The sequence below is a fragment of the Heteronotia binoei genome, chromosome 20 (assembly GCF_032191835.1).
Source record: "Heteronotia binoei isolate CCM8104 ecotype False Entrance Well chromosome 20, APGP_CSIRO_Hbin_v1, whole genome shotgun sequence".
Taxonomy (NCBI): Eukaryota; Metazoa; Chordata; class Lepidosauria; order Squamata; family Gekkonidae; genus Heteronotia; species Heteronotia binoei.
Window position 1 is genome coordinate 300,312 of NC_083242.1, and position 22,377 is coordinate 322,688.

The following is a 22,377-nucleotide window of genomic DNA, read 5'->3' on the forward strand; positions in this document are numbered from 1 at the left end:
TCCCACTCATTCAACAAGTGTCCATCAGCCCCACTGCTTGCTTGGCCACTGGATGCCACCCTCTGGCTGGCAAGATGCCTCACCACCACTCCCCCCCCCCGGCACCTGTCCAATCTAGCAGCAGTCTTGAAGGCCCTCAACAAACAAACAAACCTTCCTGTGAGGGCATCAGCTCCCCTGTTTGGACACCAAGAGGCCACTTGCTGCAGCTGAAGCTACCAACATCCAGGGGGGCCCTGGAGATCTCCTGGAACTTCACTTCATCACTAGAGACCAGTCCCCCTGCTTTGGCTGCTTTGGCAGGAGAACTCTAGGGCAATGTGCCCCAATGAGGCCCCTCCCATCTACAAGCCCCGCCCTCCCCACGCTCCACCCCCAAATCCCTCGGGATTTCCCAACCTGCAGCTGGAAGTCTTAACTGCAACTTCTAGCAACTGCCAACAAAAAAGCTGAACTGATTCATAGGCCAGTTTTGCGAGGCTGCACAACTACGTGTTTTCCAAGGATGCCCCTGTGAGTGGGGACTGTTGTGGAGCCTTCATCTGGGCACAGAGAGCTTGCAGCTGGCATGCTGCTGCTGAGTCACTGGACTGTGCACAAGAGAGGTGATGCGGGCCCTGAGCTGGGTAGCCCAGGCGAGCCCAGCCTCGGAAGCTCAGCAGGGCTGACTCTGGCAAAGACTGGGATGGGAGACCTCCCAGGAATACCAGCAGCGGGAGGGCGGGGCAGGCTCTATTCAGCCACCTCCCGGAATATCTTCCAGGCCCCCAGTAGGGGTCACTCACCAGAGGTCGCCATGACTTCCAGGTGTGCACACACACATGCACTCACATGCATGCACAGATTAAAAATACAAAACAAAAAGAGAGAGAGAGGTGATGCAGGGCTGCTCCTGGGGATAGAAAAAACTTTCCCCCCCTCTGGTGAAGATCAAGGTAGCCAGTCTGGGGTCAGCAGGAATACATGGCCACTTTAGAGTCCACCCAGTTTGGTGTAGTGGTTAAGTGTGCAGACTGTTATCTGGGAGAACCGGGTCTGATTCCCCACTCCCCCACTTGCAGCTGCTAGCATGGCCTTGGGTCAGCCATAGCTTTCGCAGGAGTTGTCCTTGAAATGGCAGCTTGTGGGAGAGCCCTCTCAGCCCCACCCACCTCACAGGGTGTCTGTTGTTGGGGGGGAGGTAAAGGAGATTGTGAGCCGCTCTGAGACTCTGAGATTCGGAGTGGAGGGTGGGATAGAAATCATTATCATCATTATCATCACTCTCCAGTGCAGCCATTTCCTCCCAGCTCAGGTTGCAGAATCCAAGGTCAGAAATCCCCTCCTGTTAACAAGGGAAGATAGGGGGCAGGAGGGGGGAGAATCCCTTTTTGCCTCCTTTGCCTCCTGCCAGATGTTCCTGTTCTGCAGCTGGCCAAAGTCCTTGCTTGCTAGTGATGTTCTGGGCTAGTTTCGGTGTTTCCTCCCCCTTTCTCACCTGTATTTCATTTCTTTAGGGAGCCAAGGGAGGAATCTCCATTTCTTTAATCAATGTGGAGACGGACTGTGCCCTCAGCATCAGGCAAGTGAGGGGTCCTTTCCCAACCGCAAGGGGATTGGCTGATGCCAGGTGCCCCCCCCATGACACCACAAGGTGGCTCCTGAGACAGACCCCTCCCAAGCAGCAGATGGGCTGGCAGGACATCTACTTGTGAAGAGCAGCCTGCATTTGGCACCGCTTCACTCTGCTCTGGGAAGACCTCCCCTGGAGTCTGGTGTTCCGTTTGGGGCACCACAGTTTAAGAAGGATGTAGGCAAGCTAGAACGGGTCCAGAGGAGGGTGACAAAGATGGTGAGGGGTCTGGAGACCAAGTCCTATGAGGAAAGGTTGAAGGAGCTGGGCATGTTTAGCCTGGAGAGGAGGAGGCTGAGAGGTGACAGGATCACCATCTTCAAGGACTTGAAGGGCTGCCCTCTAGAGGATGGGGTGGAATTGTTTTCTGTGGCCCCAGAAGGTAGGACCAGAACCAATGGGTTGAAATTAAATCAAAAGAGTTTCCGGCTCAACATTAGGAAGAACTTCTTGACCGTTAGAGCGGTTCCTCAGTGGAACAGGCTTCCTCCTTGGGAGGTGGTGGGCTCTCCTTCCTTGGAGGTTTTTAAACAGAGGCTAGATGGCCATCTGACAGCAATGAAGGTCCTGTGAATTTAGGGGGAGGGGTTTGTGAGTTTAGAGTGGTTCCTCAGTGGAACAGGCTTCCTCCTTGTGAGGTGGTGGGCTCTCCTTCCTTGGAGGTTTTTAAACAGAAGCTAGATGGCCATCTGACAGCAATGAAGGTCCTGTGAATTTAGGGGGAAGTGTTTGTGAGTTTCCTGTTTGTGAGTTTCCTTCATTGTGCAGGGGGTTGGACTAGATGACTCTGGAAATCCCTTCCAACTCTATGATTCTATGATTTGTACTGAGTCACTGCACTGTGTCACACTGCTTGTTGTATTACTTTGTGGTTTGTAGAATTTTCCTTGTTATAGCGGGCTTTGTTACTTTACATATTGTTCTTAATTACAGATGTCAAATAGTTTAGAATGTTGTTAAGTATTCGAGTATTTTGTCACCCTGGGGCTTTTCTTCATTTCATAGCCCCCCAAAGCAGCAGGCGGGGCAAATGCCCCCGTGGGCACCACCCAAGCACCTCTGGACAGCCTGAGACAAGTGGGGTTTACTGAGCCCAAAGGATCCACTGGCTCCTCTCCCCGCTTTCCACCCCTTTGTGAACAAGACCTGCTCCTCCGCACAGCAGGTCTGAGTGGGAAGAGACAGGCTTTGAGCCCCAAGAGAGCCGGGGTGCCTCCTGCGACAGGTTTCCCCAGGATGCTCCAAAGGCTGCTGGGAATTCCACAAATGGAAGATCTGGTATGAGGCGGGGCAGGGGAGGGGGGAGGACTGAGGCTTCTGTCTCCTGGCTGGGAAAAGCAGCCCCAGGAAGCTCCCCTTTGCTCTTCTGCATCCCAGAGAAGCCTGAGCAAAAAGGAGCGGCTGCATTTTCTGCAGTCAGAAGGCCAGGGGCTGCTTCCTCCTCCACCTCCCATCATACTGCCCTCTGTGTCCTCTTGGCTCAGGCCATGTCCCCCTCCCTCTGGCCAAGGACCATTCCAAGTGCAGCATCTTCCCCCCCTCCCAAGCTGGTCAGACTCAGTGGAGAGCCCTGGGCGTCCCTCCCTTGCTCTCTCCAGGCGGGACCAGCAAGGCCAGTTCTTCTGGGAGGAGCAGGACTGAGGCCCTGCATGGCAGGTCAAAGGAAGGAAGGGCCCAGCTCCAGGGCTTGGGAGTCTCTCCTTAAAAGTCCTCTGACAGCCAGTGTCACGGCTGGGGCCGGGTCAGGCAAAGTCCAGAGGCAGTCCGAGGTCTGTAGCCAGTAAGCAGGAGGGTCCGAGGCGCCAAATCCGAATCACTGTAGAAGTATCGTAGGTCTGAGGTCCAGAAGCCGAGGTCAGGGAGTCCAGAAGTCCAAAGCCAAAGTCAGGGAGTCAGGAACCAAAGTCAAGCCGGAGTGGATGCTAGAATGTCAGGGAGATGACTAGTTGCTTCCACAAAGCTTCCTCCCAAAGCCCACAGCTATATAGCCCTCTGCTGGCTGTTGCCCGTTTGGGCTAATTGCTGGCTCAGGGAGGCAGCCAGGATCCTGTTACCACTCAAGCATCCTTGCTCTTAGAAGGGCCAGAATTCTCTCAGAACTCAGGGCTCAGGGAGCGTCTTGCTTGTGAGCGTGCCGCCCTCCTCCGATCCCTGAGGTCCTGCCGGAGGCGGTCACGCACACGAGCCACCCGAGAGGGCGAGGCAGGGGGGCTGGGATCTTCTCCAGCAGGAGGCAGGGGCACTGGTGCAGGTGGCAGGGGCACAGTTTCCTCATCAGACTCAACTTCCTCTGAAGGGTCCCCAGCACCCATGACACTATCCCCCCCCCCAGGGCCCCCCTCCGTCGAGGGACCTGGAAGGTCGGGGTGGTCGTTGTGGAACTGGTGCACCAAGTCCGGGGCATGAAGATTGTCCTCGGGCTCCCAAGACCGGTCTTCTGGGCCGTATCCCTCCCAGTCCACCAGGTACTGGAGGCCTCCACGATGGTACCGGGAGTCCAGGATCTGGCGCACCTCATATTCTTCCTCGTCATCCACCAACACTGGTGGTGGCGGCGGTGGGGAAGGAGTCCGAGCTGGGTCAGGGGGTGCAGCCGGAACAAGGAGGGAGCGATGAAACACGGGGTGAATGCGGAGGTGGGGTGGCAACTGGAGCCTGAAGGCGACGGGGTTTATTTGTTCAACGACGGGGTAGGGTCCAATGAACCATGCATCCAGCTTGTGAGACCGACCAGGCCGGCGCAGGTAGCGAGTTGAGAGCCACACCTGATCCCCCGGCTGCACTGGAGGGCCTTCTTGCCTCTTTCGGTCCGCAGCCCGTTTATATGCCTCCTTGGCTTGCTGTAGCTGCTCTCGGAGCAAGTCTTGGCTGGCACGGAGTTCTTGCAGGTAGGCATCAATGGCGGGGACATTCGTGGGTGGTAGGATCGCTGGGAAGAACCGAGGGTGGTACCCGTAGGTTGCAGCAAACGGGGTCATTTGGGTGGATGAATGGACCGCGTTGTTGTATGCAAACTCCGCTAGGGGCAATAGAGTGGTCCAGTCATCCTGCTGGTAACAGGTGTAACAGCGGAGATATTGCTCTAGCGTGGCATTGGTGCGCTCTGTCTGGCCATCTGTCTGTGGGTGGTAGGCCGAGGACAGGTGCACTCGAGTACCCAGGCTGGAATGGAGGGCTTGCCAGAACCGAGAGGAGAACTGAGGGCCCCGATCGGAGATCAGATGGGCTGGGAGTCCATGCAGACGAAAGATGTGTTGCAGGTAAAGCTGGGCCGTCTCCTGAGCTGTGGGGAGTTTCGGGCACAGAACAAAGTGGGCCATCTTGGTAAATAGGTCGACGACCACCCAGATACAAGTCTGACCCTTGGAGCGTGGAAGTTCCGTGATGAAGTCCATCGAGATGGTATCCCAGGGTCCTGAAGATGTGGGCAAGGGCTGCAGCAACCCTGAGGGTTTGGCTGGGATGTCTTTGGCCCGTCGGCAGACGTCACAGGAGCTGACATAGCGGGCAACATCAGCGCGAACTCGTGGCCACCAGAATTCCCTTGTCAGCAAGTGGGTGGTCTTATGCTGTTCAAAGTGCCCGGCGGGTAACGAGTCGTGGGTCAGGCGTAGCACTTCTGCCCGCAAGGGCCCGGGCGGCACATAGAGGCGTTCGCGGTGTAGCAAGAGGCCGCCTCGAGTCGTGAACTCCCCTGTTGGGTCATCTTGGAGAGCCTGGAGGTGTTGCTGGACCCAGGGATCATTGGCCTGGCTAGCCCGAATGTCCTCCACGAGTGCTGGTGAAGTGGAGGTGGCTGCAAATACTGAGGGCGGCAGGATTGGAGCAGCGGGCGCGGTCTCAGTTGAGGCAGGGGCGTATTCCGGTTTCCGGGAGAGCGCGTCTGCTTTCCGGTTCTGGGTATGGGGGATGTAGGAGATCCGGAAGTCGAAGCGAGAGAAGAATAGGGACCACCGGATCTGGCGCTGGTTGAGACGGCGGGTGGTCTGGAGGTGTTCCAAGTTCCGGTGATCGGTGAGCACTTGAACAGGGTGGCGAGCCCCTTCGAGGTAATGTCGCCAAACCTCAAACGCCGCCTTGATCGCGAGCAACTCCCTCTCCCAGATGGTATAGTTCCTCTCTGCAGCAGTGAGCTGCCGCGAGTAATAGGCGCAGGGCTGTAGTGGCTGGGACGGCTCCTCGCGCTGGGACAGCACTGCTCCCAGGGCCACGTTGGAGGCATCAGCTTCCACCGTAAAGGGAAGCTGGGGGTCGGGGTATCTCAGGAGTGGCCCGGTGGCAAAGCGAGTCTTCAGGGTGGAGAAGGCGTTATCGGCCTCTGGGGACCAGTGGAAGGGTTCTTTGGGGCGGAGTAGTTGAGTCAGGGGTGTGGTCAGGGATGCGTAGGCCGGGATGAATTGCCGATAGTAGTTGGCAAAACCGAGGAACCGCTGCAGGTCTTTGCGATTCTGAGGAGCCTGCCAGGTCAGGACCGCTTCTACTTTTTTCGGGTCCATGAGGATCCCCTGCGGTGACACGATGTGCCCAAGGAACTCGACGGAGCGCAGGTCGAAGTCGCACTTCTCCAGCTTGGCGTAGAGACCATGGGCTCGTAGGCGCTGCAGGACCTGGCGGACGTGCTCGGCGTGCTGGGCAGGATTGCGGGAGTAAATTAGGATGTCATCCAGGTATATGATCGCGAAGCGGTCGAGCAGGTCCCGGAATATGTCATTCATGAACCTCTGGAAGACAGCGGGGGCATTGGTCAGTCCGAAGGGCATTACCAGGTGCTCGTACTGCCCGTATCGGGTCCCAAACGCGGTCTTCCATTCATCTCCGGGCCGTATGTGCACCAAATTGTACGCTCCACGGAGGTCCAGCTTGGTGTAGATTTGGGCCCCCTTTAGGCGATCCAAGAGTTCAGGGATCAGTGGTAGAGGGTACCGGTCGCGGATGGTGATCTTGTTCAGGGCCCGGTAGTCATTGCACAGCCGGAGCTCCCCACTTTTCTTCTTCACGAAGAGCACTGGAGCAGATAGGGGAGAGGTTGAGGGTCGGATGAATCCGCGTTTCAGGTTCTTGTCCAGGAAGTCTCGCAGAGCTGCCAACTCCGGCTCCGACATTGGGTACAGACGCCCCACCGGGAGTGGTGCCCCAGGTACCAAATCAATGGCACAGTCGTAGGGCCGGTGAGGGGGAAGCTGATCAGCTCCTGTCTCTTCGAAGACATCAGCAAAGTCCACATACTTCTGAGGGAGCTGAGGACCACCACTCGGGATGCCAGCTGCTAGAGTGGTGGGAGGAGTCAGATGGGGGCATGGGTCTCGGAAGCGTAGTTCCTGCTGGGCCCAGTCCACGATGGGGTTGTGCAGCTTCAGCCAGGAAAGGCCTAGAATCAGCGGGAAGCGAGGCATGCGGGCGACATCAAACCGCAGCTGTTCTTGGTGCTGCTGGACGTGGAAGGTGATGGGACAGGTCTCCTGGGTGACGGGGCTTGAATTCAGTGGCATATTGAGCCACCGAGGAGTTGCCTTGTTTCAGTGCCCTGATCTTCCGGTTGGCTGTGGCTGCTTGGACTGGGTCTGAGAAAGCAGCAGACAGGTGGGCCTCAAACCCCTGGTAATCAGTCAGTAGGGGAGAGGACGCGACCAGTAAGGGTGTGGCCCATTTGGCCGCCTGCCCCTTTAACAGACTGATGACGAAACACACCTTGGTTTTGTCATTGAGGAAGTCCCGTGCTCTCAGTTCAAAGTACAGCCGACACTGTGCTAGGAAGGCAGGAAATTCTTCCACGGCACCCCCAAATCTGTCAGGTGGGGGAACTGGGCACTTGGCTGGAGCACTGGCCGCAGGTTGTTGCTGCAAGTGCACTACTGCCTGTGTTAGCTGCTGTACCTGGGCTTGGAGCGCAGCCAGTAGTTCTGTGGTTTCACTTGCTTCAGCATCCATCCTGTGGAGTGGGTGTTTGTCGGTGGAAGCAATCTGTCACGGCTGGGGCCGGGTCAGGCAAAGTCCAGAGGCAGTCCGAGGTCTGTAGCCAGTAAGCAGGAGGGTCCGAGGCGCCAAATCCGAATCACTGTAGAAGTATCGTAGGTCTGAGGTCCAGAAGCCGAGGTCAGGGAGTCCAGAAGTCCAAAGCCAAAGTCAGGGAGTCAGGAACCAAAGTCAAGCCGGAGTGGATGCTAGAATGTCAGGGAGATGACTAGTTGCTTCCACAAAGCTTCCTCCCAAAGCCCACAGCTATATAGCCCTCTGCTGGCTGTTGCCCGTTTGGGCTAATTGCTGGCTCAGGGAGGCAGCCAGGATCCTGTTACCACTCAAGCATCCTTGCTCTTAGAAGGGCCAGAATTCTCTCAGAACTCAGGGCTCAGGGAGCGTCTTGCTTGTGAGCGTGCCGCCCTCCTCCGATCCCTGAGGTCCTGCCGGAGGCGGTCACGCACACGAGCCACCCGAGAGGGCGAGGCAGGGGGGCTGGGATCTTCTCCAGCAGGAGGCAGGGGCACTGGTGCAGGTGGCAGGGGCACAGTTTCCTCATCAGACTCAACTTCCTCTGAAGGGTCCCCAGCACCCATGACAGCCAGCAGGTGGGAAAGGCCTTTCTCTCCCAGAGGCCCTGGAGAGAGCTGGCCAGGCTCAACTCCCGCAAGCAGAGCCGGCCCTGCCATTAGGCAGACTAGGCAGCCGTCTAGGGCGCCAGCCTTCTGGGGGACTAAACTGGGCACCCCCCAAGTGTTTCAGTGACATTATCAGTGCAGGGGGGGCAGACATTAGCCTTGCCTAGGGTGCCAGACAGTCTTGGGTCGGCCCTGCCAAATGCTCAACTCAGCTCAAAGACCAACTCAGAGACCCAAGGCTCAACTCAGCTCAAGGGGCCTTCCCACCCAGGAGCTGCAGAACCAGGAAGTGGGCCAGAGAAGCCCCTGACATCTGCCTGCCTGCCTTGGGTGGGCCTGATCCTAACACAGGGACTGACTGGAGCACTCAGAAGGGAAAGATGAAAGTCACTCTTCTTTTAAAGACAGACAGATCCCGGTTCTGTTTGCTCAAAAGGAACCAGAGGAGCCGGCTGCATCACCAGAAAGGGGCAGGAAAGGCCAAAATGCCTCTTTGCCACACCCTCCAGGCCCTGTCTCCTCGCCCCCCCACCCACCCACTCCCCTCCGCCAGGGCCCTCAGATCGAACCCTGGGCTGGGCTGCTTCCTTCCTGCCTGGCACCGCAACGGAACACACCTAATGAAAACAAGTGGCTGAGGAGGAGGAGGAGGATTCTTCGCAGGGAGGACGTGCTGAGCGGAGCGGCCGTTTATGAGGCAGGGATTCATTTAGTCCAAATAAATAGCTGGGAAATTAGCCAAAAGGTGAGAGCGCTGACTGTGCATGCCAAACAGGGCAGGATCAATGCCTGCCCGCCCTGCTCTGGGGGAAGAGCCGGTCGTCAATCAGAGCACGAGAGAGAGAACCAGAACCGCCGGCAGCTTCTTCTCCTGGGGCTGCCGCTGCCCATCTCCCCAGCAGCTCAGGGGCTTGGCAAGCCGGGTCCAGCAGAAGCTGCCTGGGGCACATTCTCCAAAAGAAGGTGAGCAGCCTCACCTCCATGGGGGGCGGGGAGAGAGAGACAGGTGCTTCTGCTAGGGTTGCCAGTCTCCAGGTGGGGTCAACAGAGAATGGGACTACGAAGGTAAGGAGAACTGTGGAATAACGATGCTCTCACTCCGTGTAGAACACTATCAAATGCTGCAGGATAGAGGCTGGCAGTGGCGTTTCAATAAGGGATTCTATACCAAATACTAATTTGGAAGGCCAAGATATGAAATGCAGCACTACAACACTTCTGAACTCATCAATATAAAAGACGGTCCCCTGCAGAAGGGTTCTTCCCAAAATGAAATGGACCACTTCTTTTATGATTCGTTGGACTTTAATCAATTTTGATTATTTTTTTGGACAGTAGGAGTGTTGTGCACAAATGGTTTTTGGTCTGTACCACTGAGATAAGAGGATCTATTTTGAAATAGACTGCATATATACTGAATAGAACTGCATTTTTTCTGCATGGAGTGAGAGTGTCCTTATTCCACAGCCTCCAGATGGGGCCTGGAGATCTCCCACGTTCACAACAGATCTCCAGCTGGCAGAGATCAGCTCCCCTGGAGGAAATGGCTGCTCTGGAGGGGGATCTCTCTGGCAATGGACCCTGCGGAGGCCCCTCCCCTCCCCAAACCCCGGCCTCTCCCGGCTCCACCCCCAAAGTCTCCAGGGATTTCCCAACACAGACCTGGCAACCCTTCCTGTTGCTGCTGCTTGGGGGGTGGGGTGGCAGAGGATAAAGTCAGAGAAGGGCTGGCATGGGGGGGGGCAGCAGGCAGGGCTTTGGGCTCAGCTGAGATCCCATCTCCCCTCTGAGTGGCCCAAGGTCACCCCATGAGCTTCAGGGCACTCACTTGACCAGCCCTGCAAGGTTGTTGTGAGGCAAAGGACTGTGGGGGGAGCCCGGAAGTTGTCACCCCCAATGAATCCCTGTCGCTCTCACCCCTCCCCCTCCCCCTGAAGCCAGAGTGCAGACCTTTCTCCCCCTCCCCACTCCTCCCTTCGCTGCCCCACTGAGGGCAAAGGGCAGATCGATCGACAGAGAGCCGCTGGAGGACAACTGGGCAGAGTCAGCAGGAGGTGGGAAAGGATGGGATGCAGCTGAATTTTGGCAAAGAAAGAATCATCTTAGGAGGGCGATTGAAAGAGAGGGATCAGCCACTGACCAAAAGAACCCCCCCAAAGAATGGGAGGCAAGAGAGACGGCCAGGAGATATTCCCAGCAGCTAGAGAGCAGCCCCCCGCCCTCTCCCCTCAGCCAGGCTCTCCTCGGCACGTCCCCCCCACACACACACACCCTGGGCCACCCAGCCCCCTTTGCCTCTTGATGCTGTGGAATAAACTCTCTGCTTGTTTTGAAGTAAAGGGTATCCTTTGCCTAAAATGTGGCTTTTGTTTGTAGCATGGGGAGGCCTTTATGACCCCCGCCCCTTGATGCTGGGAGATGTGAAACATGACAGGGAGGGGAGGGTGAGGGGCTCCGACAGACAGAGACCCCAGGCCAGTGCGGAAGTGCTGGGGCAAGGACTCCCCGAAGGAGGTGCACAAAAGATGCCTTTTTGGCCCTGGAGCGGCTCCACTTCCCAGCCTTTGCAGTTGTGCTTCCTTGCTTGCCTCAAAAAACACCCCACCCCAAACCCCCCGGCCTGGAATTGCAAGCCCTCCGTCCCCAGACTGGCTGCAGGGTCACCAAGCAGCACAAGGCAGCGGGGGGGGGGGGGGGGCGGGCAGAGGCCTCACTTCTTGGATCTGGGCCCAGCCCAGTCCTCTGGCCTCTCGTAGGGCCCGTTGGGTGCCGCAAGAAAAGCCCAGAAGTGACCCTGCTGAGAGGGGGGGGAGATGGGGGGCTTCACTTCCTCTGGGGCTAAGAGACACCCAGGGAGACAGGCTGCTGTCCAGGAAAGAGGGCAGCAAGGGCTGGAACAGTCACGCTCCACCTGCCACCAATCCAAACAGACCCCTTGCAGTGGGACGGGAAGCCTCCTCCTCCTGCTGCTCCTGAGAGAGACCCCAGCAAGGACGAGGTCTCCATTCAGTGGCTCCTTTAAGGCCAACCAAGTTCTATTCAAGGTGTGAGCTTTTGTGTGCAGCACACAGACTGTACCTGAAGAAATGTGCATGAGCACAAAAGCTGACACTTTGAATAAAACTTTGTTGGTCTCAGAGGTGCCAGGAGACTCATACTTTCTTCAGACCAACCTGGCAGCCGCCCTGAATGAGGCCAGATCTGTTCTCTTCCGGCAGACAGGAAGCGAAGTGGCAGGTGGGGAGACACCAGGTAGGCTGGCCAAGACATCAGTTACGAAGGAGAGGGGGAAGCAGATTTCCGGGGCGGGGTGGGGGGGCTCATGACCGCTGAGTCCGCTGCCTCCTTGCAGAGCTCCAGTAAAAATTATTCGGTCTCTGCAGCGCAGGCAGGCAGATGCTGGACACGGCGTCCCCCGCCCCCAGTTCTGGCGCTCCATGCCTGGACAGTCCTTCACACACACACCCTTGCTCAATTCATCGAAAGTATTTCAAGCAAAAATCATTGGGAAGGAATTGCCTCTGTGTATTACATCACAGGCCCTGACAAATGCCCCACCAGAGCCTCCCTGGCCCCCAAAGCAATAAAATTTCTGCTGAAGCACACAATATAATAACTCAGGGAGAAGAAGTCCCCATGACAACAAGAAAGGGGAAAGAAAACCATGAAAAGCAGAAGATTCAATCCTCTTTCTGTACCAGGCCTCGCCAATTTGTGCTGCTGCTTCTGTTGCACTCGCCAAAGGCTTTCCCTCCGGATTCTCCCAGACAACTGGCTAGCCTTTCTACTCCCAGGGAGGATTTCACGCCGTGAGGGGCAGGAGCCTGTCCATCGCAAGGGGGACTCCCTTTGAAGGAAGAAAGGGCTTGTCCCGTGTGGAGGCAGAGGGCTGTCAGCAGTCCACGGGGGCAGGCAGGCTCCTCCGCGGGTTGGGGAGAGGGCAGGGGCGGCATTTCAGCACCAGGAGGTCAAGAACAGCTCCTGGCCTGGGCTGCAGATTAAGCTGAGGCCAGCCGGCCCTAGAGACCTGCTGAAAAGCTGGCAGCTCTGCTGATGTTTCTCTCTGGCTTATTTTGTTGGCTCCATTTTTGCCCCAACAAGGAACTTTCCCCTTTTCTCTTGAGACAACCCTGCAGGCTCAAAGCTGGCCCTCCCTGGCCTACTCAAGCACCCTGGCCCTCATAGCCCCCCCCCACCCTCTCCCCCTGGCTCCCTCAACATCAGAAGGGCTGAGCCATGCCATCTAACCCCCTCCCCTTAGAGCCTGGGGACCCTGAATAGACCCCCCCACACACACACCCCCTTGGCCAGCTATTCTGGCACCCAGGGAGCTCTCAGGCCTGCTCCAGAAGAGGCTGCAGGGGGGGGGGGACCAGGGCCCATTGCAGTCATGGAGGCGACCCACTCCAAGAGGGGCTGCCCTACTGCTCTCCCTTGGACCCTCTCCACTGTCTACCCCCCTGCTCTCCCAGAGGAGCCTTTTGTGAGAGCAAAAATGGTTGGGGGTGAGGGAGAAGAATAAATCTATGCATACAATTATCATTGCCAATTCCACCCCCCCCCAAGAAAAAAAAAACCCTCCTAGAATTATAATCCAAAGGTTTTAATCAAATTACAAATATTAAAAATTGTGCATCAGAAAACAGCAATCTTTGGTTACACGTACATGCGCCTTCTCCCAGGGTATAAAAATGTCTTAGCAAAATTGCACTTGTCCACACAAGAGGGGTGACATCATTGCAACAAGGTTTATTCCTGTGACCAGCAACATTCACAAATGCATAAGATGCATGTAAACCAAACACAACCAAAGGCATTTTGGCTGTGAGGCCTTTCTCAGAGGTTGAAATGGTGTGTGCACAAGTGTGTGTGTGTGTGTGTGTGTGGAAGCATATGCCCAGAACAAAACTTTGCTGGACTCAGAGTTTGTTCTCCTGCTGACCCACCTGGATCCAGCAATACACCAAGTAAGGGACATCTTGTGGGGTCTGCAGTTAAGACACGAGTTGGTAGCCAGCTTCTGGCCCCACAGGACTCTTCCCCTGACCGGCTACTGCTCTGGGTGTGCGTGGAGGGGAGAGACTGCAGGACCAAGTGGGCACAGCCCATTGCTCAGCTGTGTCTGCTGACACAAGGGGGGGAGCAGAGACCCAGTGTTCGTCCTGCAGCCCCACAAGACCACCTTGCATCCTCGGCAACTTCAAGCAACAGCAGCAAGAAACCCGATCCTGAGCCTACCAAGCGCCTGGATTGGCCATCGATCAGGGACACTTTTAGCCTCCCCAGGAAGGCAGGTCCGCCAGCAGCTACACTAATTGCCTCTTATTTCATAGCTGAATAATCCAGGTTGACTGCGTGAGCCACTTAGAAGCTCTGCTGTGACCCTTCGCCGATTCAAGCACCTGTCTCCACGGAGGAACCACTGAGCCTTGGCCAAGACATGTCCCTCTGGCCACCCAAACCAGCACTACGCCAAAAGCTAACCGGTGACAACAGCCTGAGGAGCAGAATCAGCATGGCACCATCCCATCAGCCCAAAACACACCCTGCTGGGCACAGACCTGAGCAACAGCGTCTGTCACCAGGGACAGCCCAGCTCCAGAGAGCAAAACCTTGGTCTTTTGGAAGAGCTCCAAACTCCCCATCTTGCTCAACAGAGAGAGGAGATTCTTGGTGTGGGAAGGGAAGCATCCTGGCTCAGCTGGGCCTCAGGCACGTAGCTCCCCACCCCACCCCGGGAGGCAGGCAGGCAGGCAGGCAGCCTGGGACAGGCTGTAAGTGCTGCGGAGATTTGGGCTCTGAACAGCCACCACCACCAGAGCGTGGAAGAAACCTTCCTCACCCAGGCAGCCCTGCCTCTTACCTTTGCACCAGCCCCACCCACCCCCTGGGGCCAGCTCCCTCACCTTGGAGCTCTGTGGCAACATCGCCCGCCCCGTCCTTGGCAGCAGGAGCCCAGCTCCCCCACCTGGAGAGCACTGGGGGGCAGGGGACCTGAAGATGGTGATCCTAACACAGCCACCTCCTCTCCTTCAGCCTTTCTTCATAGGTCTCCGGACCCCTCACCATCTTTGTTGCCCTTATTTACCAGGCCAGTTCCAGATCTGTTATGAATGAATTAAATATGACCAGCGCCAATGCCAATCCTCGTGGGACCTCACTGCTTACTTTCCTCCATTGTGAGAACTGCCCATTATCCCTGCTCTTTGCTTCCCATCATATAAACAGGTTTTAATCCATAAAAGAACCCATCTTTCTGTCCCATGGCCGCTAAGTTGACTCCAGAGCCTTTGGTGAGGTACGTTGTCCGAAGCCTTCTGGAAGTCCAGGTATGGAATGCCACTGGGCCACCCACCATTCTCTACCTGCTTGTCCACTTTCTCAAAGAACTCCCACAGGCTGGTGAGGCAGGGCTTCCCTTTGCAGCAGCCCTGCTGATCTTTCCTCTGCAGGCTTGTCCCTCTCTATGCCACACAATTCTACCTTTGATTACAGCAGCTTCCAATATACCTGGGACAGAGGCTAGGCTGACTGGCCTGTAATTTCCTGGCTCCCCTCTTCTGGATCCCTTTTTGAAAATCAGTATCACATTCTCTAACTCACCAGAATTCTGGTACAGTGGCTGAATCTAGTAATGGGTTCTGTATCCAGCTAGTGGATGTAGTCTCATATCTGCACTGCTGAAGACCTCGTGGGTGTCTGGCGTCAGAACCTGGATACTCGCTGGTTTTTAATTTCCCCAGCAAATCGAGAACTTCATCTTTGGCCACCTCCATCTGGCTCAGTTCTTCAGATGCCCTTCTTGAAAACGGGGTCTGTGGCCTGGGCACAGTGGGGGAAGTCCAAGAACACCGCCCTCCTGGCTGGCTGGCTCTGTGCCCAGCTGTCCCAATGCCCAGTCACCCCCTCCAGGCAGCCACAGGCATCCTCACCAACCCCCCAGCCCTTCAGGGACACTTGAGGGGAGAGGCCTTGGCTCAGGGCCAGAGCCTCTGCTTGGCACCCGGAAGGGCACAGGCTCAGCCCCCTGCCCTGGAAGGGAGCATCTCCAGGCAACCTGAGGGTAGGTGGTGGGAAAGACCTTTCTCTGCCTGAGACCCCAGAGAGGAGAGCAGAGCGGCTGCCAGTCTGGTGGGCAACACTGCTGACTTTAATGGAGGGAGGGAGGGAGGGTCTGATTCAGCAGAAGGCTGCTTGGGTGTTCACTGCAGAGAGGCCTTCTCTAACTCCTCCCCGCCCCCCCCCCCGCACCAGCAGAGGGGTGGAAACCCCAAGAGGAGCAGGAGGGCACTTGGGGGGGGGCACCCACAGGCAGTAGCCACATGGTGGCTGGCACCCATCAGCAGAACCAGAGGGCCCAGAAGCACCCCCCAGTGGAAAGCGCCCTGCATGGGGGGCTGCCAGGCTGCTTCCCAAAGGGGGGACACCCACTGCAGTCTCCCCACCCCTGCTGCTGCCTGCCCGACAGGGGACTCCCCAGCGGGACTTGGAGAAAGGCGGGCTGCAAAGGCTCAGGAGAAGGGCGGGGAGTGGCAGGGCTCTGCCGGTCTTGTGGGGGGGGGGGTGGAGTCATGATGAGAGGGGACCGAGGCCACCCCCGCCGGGAGGCAGGTTCAGACATCGCGCGCGGCTGAGAAAGACGGGTCTCCCCCACCCCGCCCCGCCCCGCCCAGCACACACGAGGCCCTCAGGGAAGAGCCCGGGCGGTGTCCTGAGGGCCGACCCCCCCCCCCCCCCGCCACCACACCAGGACCCACCGGCTCGGGGCCGCCCCGCAGAAAGTCTCTCAGAAACAGGCGCTGTCCTCCCGGCCCCTTCGCCCGCACCCGGCGGAGCCCTCCGCCTCTCCTCGCCCCGCGTCCCCCACGAAAGGGGCCTCCAAGACACACCAAGACGCCCCCAGCCCGCCCCCCGCAGGGAGAGCGCGCCCCCAGGGAAGCGGAGGGGGAGACTCGGCGTGCGCTCCGACGTCGCTCGGGCCGGGGCAGAGGCCGCCTTCTTGGGGCGGGGGAGCAGCGGGGCGGCAGAAGGGGAAGAAGAGGGCCGGCTCGGGGGTCTCTCACCTGTACCAGTCGAGGCCCTTGTGGTAGTTGCGGTCGAAGAAGTGGGGCTCGGTGCCGACGGCGCGGACGTCGGGGTGCGCCCGGAGCGCCTCGAGCAGGGCGCGGGTGCCGCCTTTCTTCACGCCGACGATGAGCGCCTGCGGCAGCCGCTTCTCTCCGTAGTCCGGCGTCGGGGTGGGGGCGGCCGGGGCGCCTTCGGAGGCTCCACCGCTCCCGGGGCAGGGGCTGCTGCTGGCGGCGGCGGCGGCGCTGCTGGTCCCACCGGTGGCGGCGGCGGCGGCGGGTGGTGCGCTGGGCCGGGCGAGGTGGCGGGCGGCGGCGGCGGGGCTGGAGCTCGGGGTGGGCGGCGGGGGTCGTCGGGCGGGGCCGGGGGCGAGGGGGGCGCGCCGTCCGCCGGGCCCCCCCATGAGGCTGTAGCAGAGGTAGGTGAGGCCGAGCGAGAGGGTGCACATGCAGAGCAGCTTGCGGGCGGCGGGGCCCTTAGGCGGCGGGGGGGCCATGCCGCCTGCCCGCCCCCAGCCCCGGCCGCATCCTGTCCGCCGCCCGCCCGCATGGGCCGCCGCCCGCCCGCCCCGCCGCCCGGGGGCAGCCCCGCATGGCCCGAGACGCCCCCGCTGCCGCCCCCGCCGAACTTCGCGCCCGCGCCAGCAGGAGCCCGAGCCGGAGCAGCAGGCGGCGGGAGGACGCGGCGGCCGCGCTCGCTCGGGCTCGGCTCCGGCTGCCTGGCTGGCTGGCTCGCTGGCTGGCTGGCTGACGCCCGGCCGGCGCAGCGAGCGAACGAGCCAGCGAGCGAGAGCAGGCGGGGAGGGAGGGAGGGAGCGCGCGCCCGGCGCCCGCACAGCCGGCTCCGCCCCCAGCCCCGGGCGGGGGAGCGCGCTGGCCTCTGAGCACGTGCAAAGGGCCCGGCCCGGAGACGCGCGCCTCCAGCCGCCGCACCAGCACCCTGGACAGGGCCCGCCCCGCCTCTGCCTCGCGGCACCCCACCCGGCAGGCAGGCAGGCAGGCAGCGTCGAGGGGCTTGGCCTGCCGCCCCAAACGGGCTTCTGTCCCTGCGCAGCCTGCCAAGACCGCCGGGTTGGACCCCAGGAGGAGGGCAGGCGGGCAGGCGCACTCCTCCCTTCCTTTCCCTGGGCCGGAGCCCCACTTTTTGGGGCAGGAGGAGTGGGGCAGGGAACGGGACTAGCCAGCCCTGGCGCCTCCCTCCCTCGGCCATCAGGGCAGGGCACTGACCACTCTGCCCTACTGCCCCCTGGGCCGGAAAGGTGGCCTGCGCTTCCAGGCAGTGGCCCCTGGAGGGTGGGAAGGGGGCGGGTCTTCCCAGCAACAGGCAGAGAGCTGGGCTTGGCTCCCTCTGCCCCTCGGGACTCCCTGCAGGGCCCCGTGTAGGTGGCCCCGGCCCAGGTTCAGAGCTCTCATCCCGAAGGGTGTCCTGGCAACGGGGGAATGAGGTGCTGAAAGGGCGGTTCTGAAGACTGTGCTCAGAAGTCCTTTGGAGCCGGCAGGGGAGACTCAGGAATGGTGTTGGCGCTGGCTGAAGCCAGGTGCTGGTGCCCCCCCCCCCCAGCCTGCCCGGGTCTTTCACGTGCCCGCTAGCAGTTCTGCTTGCCCCCTCCCCAGCTGTCCCGCACAGCTGAGAGAATCCTGGCTCCCCTTGGCTGCCTGGGGGTGGGGGCGGGCGGGAGGCAGAGGCTGCCCTTTCCTCTCCAGTAGCTCAGGAGAAGTTGCCCCTTCCCAGAGTCCCCTGGGCCACCTGTGCCCACCAGGCCCCTGTGCCAGGGAGGCAGCTGGCACCCCAGGTAGCAAAGCCGCTGCTGATGTCTCCGGCGATGGTTGATCGCCTGACAAGTGCAGCGGGTGGAGAAATAAATGTGGGCCACAATTCGTGGCCTATTCGGAACCTTCCCTGGCTTTCTTCCCAGGCAGGCCTGGCAGAAGCGGCTGCAGGAAGAGCGAATGGGGGGGGGGGGGCAGGCTTTCCCCTCTGCCAAGAGAAGCTCGCTGCTGCTCCCAGCTGGACAAGCCGCTCCACTCGCCGCTTGAGCCCAGATAAAGATTATTCCTGGCTAATATGTTTTTATGGGCCGTTGGGGACCTCTGGGAGAGAGAGGCGGGCGGGCCTGCAAATCATCGTCTGCTGGAGCTCGTGGGCCTTTCCCCCTCTCCCAGGCACCCCCACCCTCTGCAGGAGCAGCAAAGGCCCAGGGAGGCCTCCCTTCCCCTCCCCTCACACCCCCTGCAGCTGAGGCCCCAGGCAGGCAGGGCCAGCAGCTCAGAGGCAAGGGGGGCAAAGCAGAGCCACCCTCTGAAGCAGCAGGAAAGGGGCCCTGGGCTTGCTAGCCCCCGCCACAGCATGGAAACGCTGCTTGCCAGAGCACAGAGTCAAAAAGGGGAGATCCCGGAAACCTTTTTTAAAAACCAGGGCAGCCCCAGGGCTGCAGCAGCCAAGAGGGGCAGGTCCTCACTCCACTGACCCCAAGGCAGGGCTCCACTCTGCACCCCACCCCCCTTGACCACACCGGTCCAAGCAGGGGCTGGGGGGGGGGCTTGTGCTCAAGCAGCAGCAAACCAGTGTTGCCCGGCAAGAGTTCGCAGGAAGAGCTCATGGGGTGGGAGGACTCTTCCCTGAACCTGCCTTCTCCTGGCCCATTGGGAGGGTGCAAAGCCCACCCCACCCCCATGGATTCTTCGCCTGGGGCTGATGACTGACTTCACCCAGGGCTTGCCTGGGCGAGGTGGCCTAAGAGGAGAGCTCCCCCCCCACCGCCGTAGGTGGGCAAGGTCCACCATGTCCCTCCCACGGATGAACCGGGGCCTGCCTGCAGACATTGGAGTCCCAAGACTTGGAGTCCCAGAGGACACCTGCTCTACTGGAAAGGAAGCCCACTCAGATGAAGGGCCCGGAGGGTGTAGCGCAAGAGCAGCCAAACTTGCTTAATATAAGAGCCACATGGAAAAAACGTCAGATGTTTGAGAGTCACAAGACACGAACATCAGATGGTTGGAAGTAGGGAGGGAGGGAAATAGATGGGGAGGGAGAGATGGGAAGAAAACAACTTTAAATGCATTCTCCAAGCTGCCAGCTGGCTTGGCTTGGAGAATTGACTTAAAGACAGATGCCTTCTCCCAGCTGGCTGACCGGGCAGAGGAGGCTTTGAGAGCCACACGCCATGTGTGAAAGAGCCATAGTTTGGCCACCCCGGTGTAGAGAGAGAGGCACACAGTTGCAGCAAAAGAAAACCAGAGTCTGGTAGCAGCACACAGAGGAACCACCATGTTCCTTTCCACCTGCGAGTCAGTGCCTGGTCAGCCCATCCCGGGAGCTGGCACATGCCCCCCCCCCAGCCCTCTTTGGGGAAGCAGCCAAACGTCCTTCTTGGCAGGAGAGCCTGTTCCCGTGCTCGCTTTGTTGCGCAGAGCTTCAGTTGCGACGACAGGCAATCTGTTCCGTTTCTCTGAGCCCGGCATTGGCATCGCTGCTGTTTCAGGGCTCCCTTTCATGGGGAAGCGAGGCGGGCCGCCTTCCTGGTGCGTCCTCTTCCGTGATGCGGCAAGTGACAGATCATAAGCCTGAAAGAATATCTCAACTAGGAGGGAAGAGAAGGAAAACTCTCCAACCCCCGTAAATGAAAAAGGATGGGACTGGGCTTGATCGCTGACATTTTGCCATTCCCAGATCCATCATGCAAGGAATTGAAAACGAAGGCCTTCCTAATGAATTAATCTTCCCAGCTCCGGCTCAGCCGATGGACAGGAGACTTCTGGGGCCTCACATAGGCGTCAGGAGAGACCTTGTGACATCCAAGAACTTTGCAGGCCGAGGAAGAGGAGGAGGGGCACCCAGAGGGGCTCCTGGCTGCAGGACCCCGGCTTCCCAAATCACTCCGGTTACTGTGCCAGAGAGAGAGGGGGTGAAAGAAGGCAGGCTGTGGCAGCCAGAGTTTGGGTCCCTCAGGCCCCCTCCCACTAAGGGGATGCTGAAAGACGGAGGCAACACAAGCCAGAACAGGAACCCGTCTGGCAGGGGCTTCCTGCTTCTCGTGAGCAAAACCCACAGCAGTTCTTGGGCTTGTTGAGCCAGTGCATAAAGTGGGCCAATGCCCAGCACTCAGGAGGGAATTGATAAGGAACCAGGCACCCCCCTCCCATCAAGGCATCTGCCACAAAGGGTGGGAAAGACACCCCCTCCCCATCTAAGCTGCCTTCTGTGTGGCTCCCCCAAGGAACGGGCTGCACAGATGCAAACCGAGGAGGGATTTCTAAAAGAGCAAACTGCCTAGCAAAGATTAAAAGGATGCGAAGCTCCCACGAACCAGAGCTGGAGCAAAATATTCATGTCCAGTGCTGCTAACAAGTCATGGAGCCTTAATAGCTCAATGAATTTCTGTTTCCAAAGCTTGCAACAAGAAGGGGCTCCATGGGGGGGAGGGGGCTGCTGGGCGAGATGAATGACTGCCAGCAAGCCACCCTTTGGGCAGGATAGGGCCACCTGCTGGCCGCAGGGCTGAGGAGGGAGAAAAGGTACAGGGCAGCGTGGGGAGGCACCCTCAAGGCCATGGCCAGGCGACCTGAAGAGAGAACTTCTCACTCCCAGAAGATCCCCCTCAAAAGGTCTTGGAGTCACCAAGTGTGACCGTTGGACGGGCGGTGGGGAGGAAGCAGGGCTGGACTAGCAATTAGGCTGAGTAGGCACTGACCTATGGGCCCTGGGCTGGCTCCCCCCCCCTCCCAGCCTGCACCTTGCAGCCCTCTCAGCCACTGAGCCACTCTTTGCTTGACTTGCCTGGTGCAGCTGCTGCCGCCATTGTTGCCAAGTTTGCCTCTCTCTGCTTCTCCCCCACAGCTTTGTCAAAGCGGCTTTGGAGAAGGGGCCTGCAGGCTGCAGCAGGGGGGGCCACAAATGGTGGGCCAGGAGCTCCAACTCTGAGATAATTTGCAAGGGGGTCCCCAAGATTTTGACTGCCTCAGGACCTCCACAGGGGCCCTGGGAGAAAGCAGGCATGGGCAGGCAGGACCAAGAAAGGCACAGCTGTGTCTCCTCCCACCTTCTGGTTCTGGCCTCCTCCTCCTTCCCCACTCCCCTCCAAGAGAGAGCAGGGGGCTTTCGCTGCTCTGCCACAAACACCCTTCAGAAGAAGGATCCCTCCTCCTCCTCCTCTTTTGTGGCAGCTTGTTTCTCGTGAGACTCTTTCTCCTTTCTTCCTCTGGGTTGACCCACAGTCTTCTGGGGCCTCTTTCAGAGAAAGACACAGAGGAGGATTCTCAACCTGAAGGAGTCTCAGAGCAGCTTGCAATCCCCGTCCCTTCCTCTCCGCACAAGAGGCGCTGTGTGAGGTAGGTGAGGCTGAGAGAGTTCGGAGAGAACTGGGATGGGCCCCAGGTCACTCACCCAGCAGGTCTCAGGAGGAGGAGGAGGAGTGGGGAATCCCACCCAGTTCCCCAGATGAGAGTCTTAACCATGACATCAGGCTGGCTTTCCTTTCAGGCTGCTCTAAGCCTTGCCTTCCAAAGATGCCTCCTCGGCTGGTCCTGGGGCGGGAGCAACACTGGCCTCCCAAGAGCCTGTTGGGCTCTGCTGTTCCCTGCCATCCTTCTCTAGCCACAAATGAAGCAAAGGCGTCTCCACCCTTGCCCACAACTTGATCATGCTGCAGAAGAGGAAGGATTTCAGATCTGAAAACTTCTCCACAGTCAAAATGTCCGGAAACTGGGCTAAGAGGAAGGAGAAAGCATCCCTGCTCTCCGCATGTGGGGCAGCAGCTTGGACCCGTTTGCCAGCCCGTCCTACCTTCTCCCCAGAGGCTGCCTGACCAGGCCTCCCTCCGTGGGGAAGATGGCTCTTTCTTGACCCTGAGTGCCTGCAGCCCTCCCCAAAAGCCTGCAGGATGCTGGATCAGAAGGAGGTGCTGAGCCATCCTCACTCATCGCAGAGTTCAAAAACATTTTTTTCTTCTTAACCAAGGATGGAGCCTGTTTACATTAGAGTCATAGAAGCAGGGGATCCTAGTCTAACTCCCTGCACAATGCAGGAAACTCACAAATACTTCTTCCCTAGACACACACACACACACACAAAGTGATCCCTGCGCCATGCCCAGGAGATGGCACCCCC

The 22,377-nt window shown here is 58.9% G+C and overlaps 1 protein-coding gene across 1 annotated transcript in view; it reads right to left on the bottom strand.

Moving 5' to 3' along the window:
- Window positions 1-16,868, bottom strand: part of LOC132588331 (heparan sulfate glucosamine 3-O-sulfotransferase 4-like) — a 64,255-nt gene extending 47,387 nt beyond the window's left edge. The window contains exon 1 of the mRNA XM_060260699.1: window positions 16,269-16,868. Coding sequence (XP_060116682.1) covers window positions 16,269-16,768 — 500 coding nt within the window. The 5' untranslated portion in view covers window positions 16,769-16,868. The remainder of the gene's footprint in view (window positions 1-16,268) is intronic.
- Between the last annotated feature and the right edge of the window lie 5,509 nt (window positions 16,869-22,377).